The 13,576-nt window shown below is 36.0% G+C and overlaps 1 protein-coding gene across 1 annotated transcript; it reads left to right on the top strand.

Annotated features, from left to right (window-relative positions):
• Positions 1-1,893: 1,893 nt before the first annotated feature.
• On the top strand, positions 1,894-3,220 carry LOC121241639 (cyclin-U4-1). Its single transcript, XM_041139500.1, has 2 exons — positions 1,894-2,294; positions 2,692-3,220. Exons 1-2 carry the CDS (start codon positions 1,960-1,962, stop codon positions 2,990-2,992), a joined length of 636 nt encoding a protein of 211 aa, XP_040995434.1. The 5' UTR covers positions 1,894-1,959; the 3' UTR covers positions 2,993-3,220.
• Positions 3,221-13,576: the final 10,356 nt, after the last annotated feature.

Genomic DNA, 13,576 nt, shown 5'->3' with positions numbered 1-13,576 from the left:
AATTTAGTAGCGAGAGAGAACTCACGTGGGATTATCCCATGCACATGGAGAAGCGGATCTGTTTAAATAATGAAAGTGTTTCATCTCATCTTATTTATTATTATAATTTTTTCAAATTTTCACACAAAATATAACAAACAATTTAATTTTTTTCAATCCAAAAATAATAATAATGTTAAAAAAATAATATTTTAATAATATTTTATTCAACTTTTATATTTTATCTAAAATTATCTCATTCCATCTTACTATTCAAACCGCACCCCTAAGTTAGCAACGGACAAGCTTTTGAGTTCTGATTACAATTCAGCTGCTGACAATCTCTCTATAAAAGACATGCATGCTTTTGGGTTTTTTATACTCCAAGAAAAACATGCTTAATTCCAGCTTGACAGTTTGTCTCTTTGGTACAATTTTCTCGAATTACCCTTTGACTTAATTGTTAGCTAAACTTAGTGGTGAATTGTGTGATTATCAGAAAGTTGTGGGTTAAAATAGGGTTTTAAACTCTTGCTACTACTTTGCAACAAAGCTTTTTATGTTTGAAGAGCCTCGAAAAAATAACAGGGAAAAGCCAATTGTGGAACTTTGAACTCACCTTGATGCAGGTGCATGCTTAATCCATAGCATAATTAATGGCTCACTTATGCTTGTAACAGAGTAAGATTGCAATTAAGAAAATAGGGATATATCCATTTCAATAAAAATAGTTAATATTCTTGTATTATAAATACTTACTATATATTTTGGACATTACAAAAATAGTTTATATTTTCTCTCAATGGATATGTTAATTTCAAGTGAAATAGATATCTTTACAGCATATTGCACTTACATTTTGACTTGTTCAAAGTGGTTCAAAAAATATATACATGTGTGTATGTGTGCGTACACGCACCGTCACAAGTGATCATCTAAGAGATCTACAATGAGATTATATTCTTGCCTCCTACTTACAACTTTATTATTCAAACTTGGTTCTGATCCAAATCATACAGACAGAGAGACATACATCCATACATACATAGATATATGTCTCAAACGTGAATTCAACCCTTCAGATCTTAAAAAACTGATCATGATTTGCTGTATGCTTGGAAAAATATGTAGCAGCATATAGTAATGCTACAAATCAACATTGCAAATCCATGTTATGTCACCCAATTCCATGTGTGGAATCAAAACACATGCAATATTGCAATACCTTCCAAAAATGTGGGACCTCCCATTATATTACTCACTAATTTCCCACATGTACTCACATGATCATCATGAGGTACGGCATTCATCCCCATCACCATTGTCAAAAATAAATCACCGAAAAATCCCATACCTTTTAAAGAAAAAATAGACATTAATTAAACTTGTTAGGGAGATTTGTCACTTACCATTTTTCAGACAATTAGTGATTGAAAAAACCAAAGATCATAAAGCTCATTACCGGAAAATATTATCTTAAAGTTCAAATAGATTATCTTCAATTATCCGCAGAGGATGAAAAATTAATTTGTTAGTGCATAACCATACTAGTTTTCTAATATTTTTTTCGAATATTTTCTATTATTCGAAGAGAGATATATAACATAAAATGTTAGAATTTATAAAAAGTAATCGAATTGATCAACATTGTTCCTGACCGACCCTGATCTGTTCCCTCTTTCACGAGTTAAGTTTTGAAATCAGAGAAAACTAAAATCATTACGATTCCACTCAAAATCATAAACTTTTGATTCAAAAAGAACTTATTAGACCCACTAACACGGGAGTACTTTGCCGTCAATGTTTAGATTCCTGAGGATCTTTTGGTCAATTACAACATTAACGACCACTGTACCGACCTTTTAGTTTTCCTAGTAAATTAAACCCTTAAATATTATATTATATGGATCCCAACATATATAGTATACGAACCCACAAACTTCCTTCAAAGCCTGTGAACCAAAAACAAGTTTCACAACAATGGCGGATTTAGAGAACCCAAATGAGATGCCAAAGCTCATAACATTTCTCTCTTCTCTTCTCCAAAAAGTGTCTGAGTTGAACGATCTAAACCGTGGATTCCAGCCCCAGAAAATCTCAGTCTTCCATGGCCTGACTCTGCCTACCATATCAATTCAAAGCTACCTAGAGCGAATCTTCAAGTATGCAAATTGTAGCCCTTCTTGTTTCATTGTTGCTTACGTTTATCTTGATCGCTTTGCTCAAAGGCAACCCTCTTTGCCTATCAATTCCTTCAACGTTCATCGCCTACTAATCACAAGTGTCATGGTGGCTGCAAAATTCATGGATGATATGTAAGTACTCATGTTCATCAAGCGCTAGTTTTTTTTTTTTTTTTTAATCCCAATACCAGAAAGCAGAATTTCATGAATTTGAGCTGTCTAATTTGAGCTGTAAACAAGATGGAAACCAGCTTGGAGATTAAGACAAGTACTACTTCAAGTTGATCTTGTCTTTGCTAATTGGCTTTGTAGTTTGTCTTTATGTTATAGTGGTCGTTTCCGTCTGCTTTCTTTTCTGGGTTTTGTCTGATCTTTGTAATTTCCAACAACCGAGAGATCACATTTGCCTACGTTTTCTACGAGACCCTGATTAATGTCTTGCAGATCGCCATCCAAGAACATTAGGGGATTTTGGCAATTCCAACGTCTAATATTCCATTTTTTTGGTCATGTTTATACAAATTTCCAGGTACTACAACAATGCATACTACGCAAAAGTTGGAGGAATCAGCACAACAGAAATGAACTTTCTTGAAGTGGATTTCCTGTTTGGTTTGGGGTTTCGATTAAATGTGACCCCCACCACCTTCCATACCTATTGCTCATACCTTCAAAGAGAGATGTTAGTGCAGCAGCCTCCTCTTAATCCAGCAGCTGATCAGTCTTCTCTAAATCTAGGAAGATCACTAAAAGTTCACTTGTGTTTGATCAATCATGATCAGGATGAAGTAGTACCCTCCCATCATCAAAAGCAACAACTAGCTATTTAATCTCATGTATAATGCACATCTCTTGATGATCATCATGTTGTTAGAAAGAACACTAATTTGTTTTCTTCCTCTTTTATCTTTTTCTTTAGATCTCTGTCTGGCCGGGGTTTTGGATTTGGAAGTTAGTTGGGAATGCACAGATGGGACTTTCGTCTTTACAGTCTGGCTATCAAACTCTCTCTCTCTCTCTCATGCCATTAATATATAAAAGTTGTTTTGTTGTGGATCGATGCATGTTCTTATCCACGTTCATATTGTCTGACGTTCTAGGTTTTGCCAATATAAGTGCAGAGGTTGCAATAATGGCTAGAACTTGGACACAAATCTGTAAAAGAAGAGTGAAATGATTTTAATTGCATAGATATTCACTTGACAAAATTTAACTTATATGTCAAAAGTTACGACCTAATTCATCTCATAAAATTAATTTTATAAAAAAAAATTATTCATTTCTTATAAACATATCCAATAACTTATCTATAGAAAATGTGTGATTATTATTCAACAATATGAAATTATGTTTGTAAATTTAGGCATCGTTTGTTTTCATAATTATTCTCAATTCATCTAATATAATTATTATAATTTTTTTAAATTTTTACATAAAATAAAATAAATAATTCAAAATTTTCAAATTCTAAATAAAAATAATATTAAAAAAATATTCTAATAATATTTTATTTAACTTTTAACTTTATTCTCAACTAATCTCATGTCATTATATCTCATCTATAAAAACAAATAAAAGCTTATTTTTATAATTTTTTATTTTATTTTTATGACTGTAAAAGTCAAGTTGGACAAGGCAACGTGGGTAGGCTTAATTGGCTATAGAAGAAGGGGTGAGTCATGTACGGGTAATAGCACTTTGCTGTAAATATATATATATATCAATTCTTCTATATATAGTCGTTAGATACAATTGATGTGCAGTCGTTCATGCCACGTCAGATTTAAAATAAATTCTTCCTCTTTCATTACCTCGGTCTTTCTCTCTCACCAGCTACAGCAGCTCGGTCTGTCCCTCTCATTAGCTCAATGTGGCGCCCCCAATCCCCCTTATATAAATACACAGGATTGAGACACCAGGATGGTGACAACACGGTCACACATTCCAACGAAGTGCCAGTGTGTGTGTATGCAACAGTGTACAAATAAAATAACGCAGCGGATAGTCAACTAAGTACCAGAATTTATTTACAATCAAACATCAGTAAAAATTTAAATAGCAGTTATACAGTCATCCATAAAATAATTTACAATAGTTCCAGATATACAAACGAGTGATCCCAGATCACTCCTCAGGCAGAGCCGTCTCCTCAGGCTCGCCCTCCTCCTCCTCAGCATCAAAATCTGCGTTACCACAAAATGGTATCGCAGGTAAGTATAACCCAAACAACAACGTAATATATAATGCATTAAATACAACTAACATGCATGCACATGAAAAAATATGCATTTTCCACAAAACATCATTTTTCCCGAAAATGATAGTTTCTCAACACATACCAAAATCCCATTTTGGCCCAAATTATCCGTAAAACATTTTCCCAGAAAATGATTTACCCAAAATTCAACTCGCACTATTTTCCCAGAAAATAGTGCATTAATTCCAAATGCACCATGCATTATTTCCATATGCACCATGGCCTCCCCTATGGACCATCCGCACGTCCTGGCTTCGCAGCGGTGCTCAGTTCCGCGCCCAGCGCGTACATGGCCAAGCACCCACACTACGCAACGAGCGATGCCCAGTTCCGCGCCCAGCGCGTACGTGGCCAGACATCCTCTAGTCCCCGCCAGCAGAAGGACCACGGAGTCGGCACGAGACCATCTCGTCCGATCCCATTGTCGCCCGGCGACAATCCAGAGGACGTTACTCAGTATATTCCGCTCCCGAGTAACCAGAGGAGCTCCACCGAGTTAATACCCCATCTCGGCTTGGGGTCGTGATATACACGCACCAAAAATATTATCACATAAAATCATAGCTTTTCAAATCACATGAACATGAATGCAATACACGAAAATCCAGTTTTCTTTTACAAACATGATCATGAATGAAATAATGAAATGCACATGTACCAACACAATCTCTAACATCCATCAATGAACAATACCAACAAATCCAACCAACCCATCAACAACCAATATCCAATTCAACCAAATCAACCAAACAACTCCAATCACAAATCCATCCGATCCCCAAACTCCTCGGACTCAGTCTGGCATGCCAAAAATACAGTGAAATGGGTTAGTGCAAAAATACATTTAAATTACGAAAGTTCTTTGGAGAAATACTTACAATGCAATATAATAATTTCCGGAGGATCACGAAGCTGCAAGTGGTGATGTCTGAGCAACACCACAGTGTAAAATACACTGTGGCCGTGGGTCACAGATACCCACTTTTCAACGAGGACAAACGAAGACCCAAAAATGGTAGGGTAGGGCCTAGAGAGGTTGGTGAAGCTAGTGGTGGTGGTGGTTTGCCGTGGGTGGCGGCGCAAGGGGTGGTTTTAGGCCAAAAATGCACAAATCGGAAATGGGCTTGGTGGGGCTTCACCGGTGACGGATCGGAGCTGGGGTTGGGTCCAATGGGTTGCCAAGAGGTCGAGGATGATGTGGTAGAAAGATGGTGGCCGGAGGTGGCGCGACGGCGGCGCAGTGGTGCATGGAACGCCGCGGCTTCAATGGGTTCGTGGTGGTTAACGGCGGCGATGGAGGAGCTGGAAATGCAGGGGGGTGATCGCCGGCGGCAGGGGGAGCGGAGGAGCCGGGCGGTGTCGACCACCGCCGGCGCACGGCGGCGGGCTGGGGAAGAAACCAACGCACGGCGAGAGAGAGAGAGAGAGAGAGAGAGAGAGAGAGAGAGAGAGAGAGAGAAGAACTCGCGCACCGGGGAGGAAACCGGGAAGAAGAAAAAAAAGAAAAAAAAGAAAAGAAAAGAAGAAAAGAAAAAGAAAAGGAAAAGAAAAATAGAGGGAAAAGAAATGAGATCCAATCCTCATAACTTGGGTCACAAAAATGATCAAACGGAAACGATTTCAAAACCTCAAGTTAAATAAAATAATTTAAACGTAATGGTAAAGTCAAATTGAAATAATTAAATCCCACAATAATTAAATAAATATTAAAAGCAATTTAAATGCATAACAATAAATAAATATTAAGAAAGCACATAAAAATAATTTTCACCAAATTGAAATCATAGAAATAAACTCATTAAAAATCCAACCAATTTTAAAATACAAGAATAAAATTTAAATAAATAAAAATAATCCTTTAGTAAAAATACACTAAAATGCGGGGTGTTACATCCTCCCCCCCTTAAATAAAATTTCGTCCTCGAAATTGGCAAGGTCAACATTAAGACTAAGACAAGAATAAGATTCAACTAAGAGCAGACTAAGAACATACCACCAAAATAGTCTGGCAAGGCCACTCTATAAGCAACAAACCCAACCTTCTCTACGATCTGAAAATGGCCAACATATCTTGGACATCAACAATCGCCCAAATAGAGTTCTTCCCACTAGGAGTCCTCGGCAAACCCACAACAAAATTCATAGAAATATCATCCCACTTCCACTCTGGAATAGGGAGAGGTTGAAGTCTACCAGTAGGTCTTTTGATGCTCAGCCTTAACTTGACGGCACGTGGCACATTCCTCAATGAACATGGCACTATCCAACATACTCATTTTAGTCCCCCAATGACACATCACGACCAGTATTCCTAGAGTGACTGTTATCCAAAAAAATCTCATTTCCTCGAGAACCTTAATACAACATCCAATAAATTCCAATGATCAAAAGCCCTTACAATAATATGTGCCAACTGCAATCAACTCCTATGCTCCAACTTCTAAACCTTTATTGAATTCTACTATTGGAAACCTAATAGCCACTTCCAATGTTAACCATCAGTAACAGATTTTGCACAACCAAATGATTAATCACCAATCACAAGTATCTTCTCAAAATTCAAGTCACCATTAATTCTTCAAATCAGCACAATTTGAACTCCTGACTACAACAAAAATACCACGCTTCTGCTGCGCACTCTGATATTCGCCTCATGCATAAAACTTACGTTCTCATGAAACTAACACCATCGAGTACAAGGTGGCTCCATTCCTACTAACCAAAATTCTTATCACAATTTGGTAGAAAAAAATACTCTCTCCCAAAACCACGAGTTCTAACTCAAATTCCTCAATTAATTTCTACTGCCTTGATCAAAATCAAATTCTATAAAATACATCCATGATCATTGACAGAAAACCAATATCAACCAACCTCAGCATCCCAAATTAAAAATAAGCAACCTCAACCCAAAATACATCTGTCTCATCTACGATAAGGAACATACTTTAAAAGACTCAATTCCAACCTAGCGAATCAAAAAGAGTGCCTAGAGACTTCTACCTAACAACCTAAACCCGAAAGCTCATCATCTACATTCTAAACAACATCTAATCTAACGGTGACTAAACTCACAACGAACCACCATTGACTTCACCAAAACATTAACAAAACCTCCTTGGTAACTTGCCCACCTATTTCTACTCCAATAAGCTAGTATTAACACAACTAGTTCCTTCAATAGCACATCACTATTAAACCTCAGGGCAAACCATACTGATCAAATCTTCAATCTACCAAAAGCCATTGCAAAGCACCCAAGGATCCTAATGCTTTATTACCCCCACATACTTGATCATATTATCCACTGTTGATGCCTAAGCTTCAACTTCGAATATCTTTTCATATACCATACGTGACATCCCATCAATCTCACTTCAAGTTAAATAACAATGTCCTTCATTCAACCAACTAGATGCTCAAACTCCAAAAGAAAGTATAGCCTCAAAAATTTAAATTCCTAGGTAACCTCAAGTCACAATTAATTCTTGAAAATAATCACAATAACTATTCCCAACCATGATTCATTGAGTAACCCACTTCAATTGCACACTTCGATCGACTCACCAAAAACTCCAAGCCAAGGTCTCTTGAATTACTACTATTGTGTTGACTCCTCTTCCACACCAACCAAAACCACTTCTTCCAAACCAAATGAGACTAGGACCTATACTCTCCGAAATCCATAACCACTCACCACTACTATACATCAATCTTACGCACCTTTAGCCAAAACCAATAATCCTCCAAACGTGCAGGTGGTCATCATTACCATTTCCATCACTAAACGTATATCCTCGAAATCAATAAGAATCATTTCTTTAATCGTCACCATCTATTATCCTTAAAATTGATATGGATTAAATCATTAACCTGTCACTGTAACCTCAAGCTAAAAACAATTATTAACCGAACTAGATCAACATCCTCCATCTCCAAAGAAATTCTCCCCCAAAAAAAATTCTCATATCAATAACTCAACTCAGATCAATCCTATTTTAATTCAGCCATTCAACTCTGCAATTCTAAAACCTTAACCCAGATATAAATCATTTCCTGAAATCCTCAAGATCGATGAACTCAAATCTAAAACATTCGCCTTATAAAACTTGTAAATTCTAAAACCCCAAATGTTATCAAATTGCTTATCGAGGTCGGCAAGATCAAAAACTTCTAGTCTAAGTAATCTCTTAATTGCTTGTTGAACCTACCAGCTTAAATCCCATTAACTTATTTTCTAAAAAACTATGGGCCACAAACCTTAGATGAACTTCTCATAAATCTAACATTGACATTCGTTGAACTTACAACCTCCTACCCCAAAGACTCATTACCTAAATTCTACGGAACCTAAATCCTCAATTATCCTAAGCAATTAAAAATTGTTCCCCTCCTTAGCAGCAACTTGAGTACCTAATCCAAAGAGTTCACCCAGACCCTGATGTTCAAGCCTTGATATTAAAACAACCAATCACCAAGAGTTCAGGCCTACTATACCAATGTTTAAGCCTAACAATGGCCTTCTCAGTCGTACCATCTTCCTGTCATAACATAACCCTTAACCCGCCTTTCAATTTCGAACAAAACAAAATAAAATAAAATTCCATAAATAAAATAACATACGACAAAATGCATAAAACCAATGAAGTAGTTCACCATAAAATAAATATAACAATAAAATAATCCGCCATAAAATAAAACAATTAAATTAAAATGACATACAAATAAATAAATAAACAACAAAATTATTATACAATAAAATAAATAAACAACAGAATTATTATACAATAAAATAAATAAAGCCAATAAAACCATACTCAACCAAAGGTAAACACTAATTAAAGCAATAAAATCAAATAAATCAAATAACATCAATTTACATAAAATAAAATAGCAATAAACTCATAATATAAAATAAATAACTTAACTTACACCACTTAAACAAAAATTTTATTATTTTAAAATAATAATAAAAATAATTTTCTGGTACTATCCTAAGGGACATGTGGTTCTACCCAGAGCCGAACTGCTCTGATACCACCTGTGGCGCCCCCAATCCCCCTTATATAAATACACAGGGATTGAGACACCAGGATGGTGACAACACGGTCACACATCCCAACGAAGTGCCAGTGTGTGTACATGCAACAGTGTACAAATAAAATAAAGCAGCGGATAGTCAACTAAGTACCAGAATTTATTTACAATCAAACATCAGTAAAGATTTAAATAGCAGTTATACAGTCATCCATAAAATAATTTACAATAGTTCCAGATATACAAACGAGTGATCCCAGATCACTCCTCAGGCAGAGCCGTCTCCTCAGGCTCGCCCTCCTCCTCCTCAGCATCAAAATCTGCGTTACCACAAAATGGTATCGCAGGTAAGTATAACCCAAACAATAACGTAATATATAATGCATTAAATACAACTAACATGCATGCACATGAAAAAATATGCATTTTCCACAAAACATCATTTTTTCCGAAAATGATAATTTTTCAACACACACCAAAATCCCATTTTGGCCCAAATTATCCGTAAAACATTTTCCCAGAAAATGATTTACCCAAAATTCAACTCGCACTATTTTCCCAGAAAATAGTGCATTAATTCCAAATGCACTATGCATTATTTCCATATGCACCATGGCCTCCCATATGGACCATCCGCACGTCCTGGCTTCGCAGCGGTGCTCAGTTCCGCGCCCAGCGCGTACATGGCCAAGCACCCACACTACGCAACGAGCGATGCCCAGTTCCGCGCCCAGCGCGTACGTGGCCAGACATCCTCTAGTCCCCGCCAGCAGAAAGACCACGGAGTCGGCACGAGACCATCTCGTCCGATCCCATTGTCGCTCGGCGACAATCCAGGGGACGTTACTCAGTATATTCCGCTCCCGAGTAACCAGAGGAGCTCCACCGAGTTAATACCCCATCTCGGCTTGGGGTCGTGATACACACGCACCAAAAATATTATCACATAAAATCATAGCTTTTCAAATCACATGAACATGAATGCAATACACGAAAACCCAGTTTTCTTTTACAAACATGATCATGCATGAAATAATGAAATGCACATGTACCAACACAATATCTAACATCCATCAATGAACAATACCAACAAATCCAACAAACCCATCAACAACCAATATCCAATTCAACCAAATCAACCAAACAACTCCAATCACAAATCCATCCGACCCCCGAACTCCTCGGACTCAGTCCGGCATGCCAAAAATACAGTGAAATGGGTTAGTGCAAAAATACATTTAAATTACGAAAGTTCTTTGGAGAAATAATTACAATGCAATATAATAATTTCCGGAGGATCACGAAGCTGCAAGTGGTGATGTTTGAGCAACACCACAGTGTAAAATACACTGTGGCCGTGGGTCACAGATACCCACTTTTCAACGAGGACAAACGAAGACCCAAAAATGGTAGGGTAGGGCCTAGAGAGGTCGGTGAAGCTAGTGGTGGTGGTGGTTTGCCGTGGGTGGCGGCGCAAGGGGTGGTTTTAGGCAAAAAATGCACAAATCGGAAATGGGCTTGGTGGGGCTTCACCGGTGACGGATCGGAGCTGGGGTTGGGTCCAATGGGTTGCCAAGAGGTCGAGGATGATGTGGTAGAAATATGGTGGCCGGAGGTGGCGCGACGGCGGCGCAGTGGTGCATGGAACGCCGCGGCTTCAATGGGTTCGTGGTGGTTAACGGCAGCGATGGAGGAGCTGGAAATGGAGGGGGGTGATCGCCGGCGGCAGGGGAGCGGAGGAGCCGGGCGGTGTCGACCACCGCCGGCGCACGGCGGCGGGCTGGGGAAGAAACCAACGCACGGCGAGAGAGAGAGAGAGAGAGAGAGAGAGAGAGAGAGAGAGAGAGAGAGAAGAACTCACGCACCGGGGAGGAAACCGGGAAGAAGAAAAAAAAAGAAAAAAAAGAAAAGAAAAGACGAAAAGAAAAAGAAAAGGAAAAGAAAAATAGAGGAAAAATAAATGAGGTCCAATCCTCATAATTTGGGTCACAAAAATGATCCAACGGAAACGATTTCAAAACCTCAAGTTAAATAAAATAATTTAAACGTAATGGTAAAGTCAAATTGAAATAATTAAATCCCACAGTAATTAAATAAATATTAAAAGCAATTTAAATGCATAACAATAAATAAATATTAAGAAAGCACATAAAAATAATTTTCACCAAATTAAAATCATAGAAATAAACTCATTAAAAATCCAACCAATTTTAAAATACAAGAATAAAATTTAAATAAATAAAAATAATCCTTTAATAAAAATACACTAAAATACGGAGTGTTACACTCAATCTCTCTCATCAAGCATTTCTATATCAGCTATATTTGCACACCGTTTACACCAAGTATTTTTTTATATATATATATATTATAGCAATGACAGTTGATTCTATCTGACAGTTGTACTGATTGTTTAAAGGGGAGACAAGGAACATGTGCAGTCATGGGCAACTGTTTTTGCTACAAACTCGGGGCTTGTTTTGTTCAATGCCGATTATGACCTTGTATGTTGACCCCAATCATTCTGTCAACTTGGCCAAGTTTTGGGTTTATAAAAAGGAAAGTGATATACACATATGTTTTTATAATATTTTATATAATTATATTTTAAATAAAGAGTATTTTTATAAAATATTTTATAAAAATAATATCATTTATAAAAATATCCTATTTTATAACATTATTATACAATATATTATGTAATATATTGTGTATATCATTGTTCTTAGAAATTTAGCTATAACCTACATGTAGACTTCAATAACCATATCCACGCAAGTGTATCCCTCATCTTTACTGCTAGTTATTTTTGTAATTTTTTTTTAATTTTTTCATTTACATTTTTTTAATATATTTAAAAAATAAAAATACACTAATACACTTAAAATCACTTTCTTAATCATTAAGTAAAAATAAAAAAAAAAAAATTGACCGAGAATCAACTAGAGCAGTCAAATATAGGCAGCAAAGAAGCTTTTTCCGTGTTTCTTTTCACTAAATTCAAGATCTCCTACAAAAAAAAGTCCCAAATTTGTAATAAGAGTAGGATGTTATGCTAAGTTAGTTAAAAGGAAGGAAGCCATTCATCGGTCTTAGGAAGAGAATTAACCATATTCTTACTGTAAAAAAAAAAAAAAATTGGAGAGAAATATTTTAACTATAATTTTTTTTTATAAAAATAAATTTATAAATTAATATAATTTGACATAGTATGTCAAATTATAAAATTATTTTTATTATAAAATAGATCTAATATATCATATAAAATTATGTTAATTTATAGAATTAATTTTATAAAATCTATTTGTGACCATAAGACTGCTTCTCAAAAAAAAAAAAAAAAAAAAAAAAAAAGAAAACATAATGCTTGTCTTAAATGCTCTTTAGTGTTTACTTGGGTGGCATTTTCTCACAATGGACCCACCCCAAATATCAGCTATAACACGTTTCTCTTTTCATTTTCCTGAAAATGAAGGTAAGAAATCAAGCTTTTGCAATTTATTTTGATAAAAATGAAAAGAAAAAATGGATGGTCAAAAGAAAAAGTTAAGGGAGGAAGTAGCTAGCAGGCCGGGGCATCCATGCATGCACGGGTCATCCCAAACTTTAAATCGTTGTCCATTGTTTATTACTGGAGATCGAGCTGTATCATCCTCTTCTAGCTTTGATCACTAAGGTCGTATTTGATTATAAGATTCAGTTGAATTCAGTCTAATTTTAAATTGAATCTAATGTCTAAAAACTTAACTTTTAAATTACTAAACTCATGTCAACTCAAAACTTATTTACATGTGGGACTCAAATTTTTTTTCAACTTAACACATCTTTATACGTGGAATCCACAATATTTTTCAACTTTTCATAAAAAGTATTAAATTCATCTTAACATCTAAATATATTTTAAATTCAGTTTAGATGACCTAACATAATTCCATCTACTACTCAACTCACTACTATTTATAAAAATTCAGTTCAGCTCATATCTAAACGTAGTCTAAGAGACAGCTTTCACTATCCTTGGCCTAGAGAGTTTCCTTCTTGGTAGCAGCTACCCAACACAGTGTTCTATTTTTAATTATTTTTTTAAGAAGATGGATAGTCCTTCCAATTTTCATGATAG

This window comes from Juglans microcarpa x Juglans regia, chromosome 7S (assembly GCF_004785595.1).
Source record: "Juglans microcarpa x Juglans regia isolate MS1-56 chromosome 7S, Jm3101_v1.0, whole genome shotgun sequence".
Lineage (NCBI taxonomy): Eukaryota > Viridiplantae > Streptophyta > Magnoliopsida > Fagales > Juglandaceae > Juglans > Juglans microcarpa x Juglans regia.
Note: the sequence above shows the minus strand (reverse complement) of the source record. Positions and strands in the feature narration are given on the sequence as shown.

Excerpts from the sequence above, each read along its gene's own strand:
- LOC121241639 (XM_041139500.1), top strand. The coding sequence starts at position 1,960 with ATGGCGGATTTAGAGAACCCAAATGAGATGCCAAAGCTCATAACATTT. Across the intron at positions 2,295-2,691 it reads GCAAAATTCATGGATGATAT|GTACTACAACAATGCATACT; the intron begins GTAAGTACTCAT and ends ACAAATTTCCAG.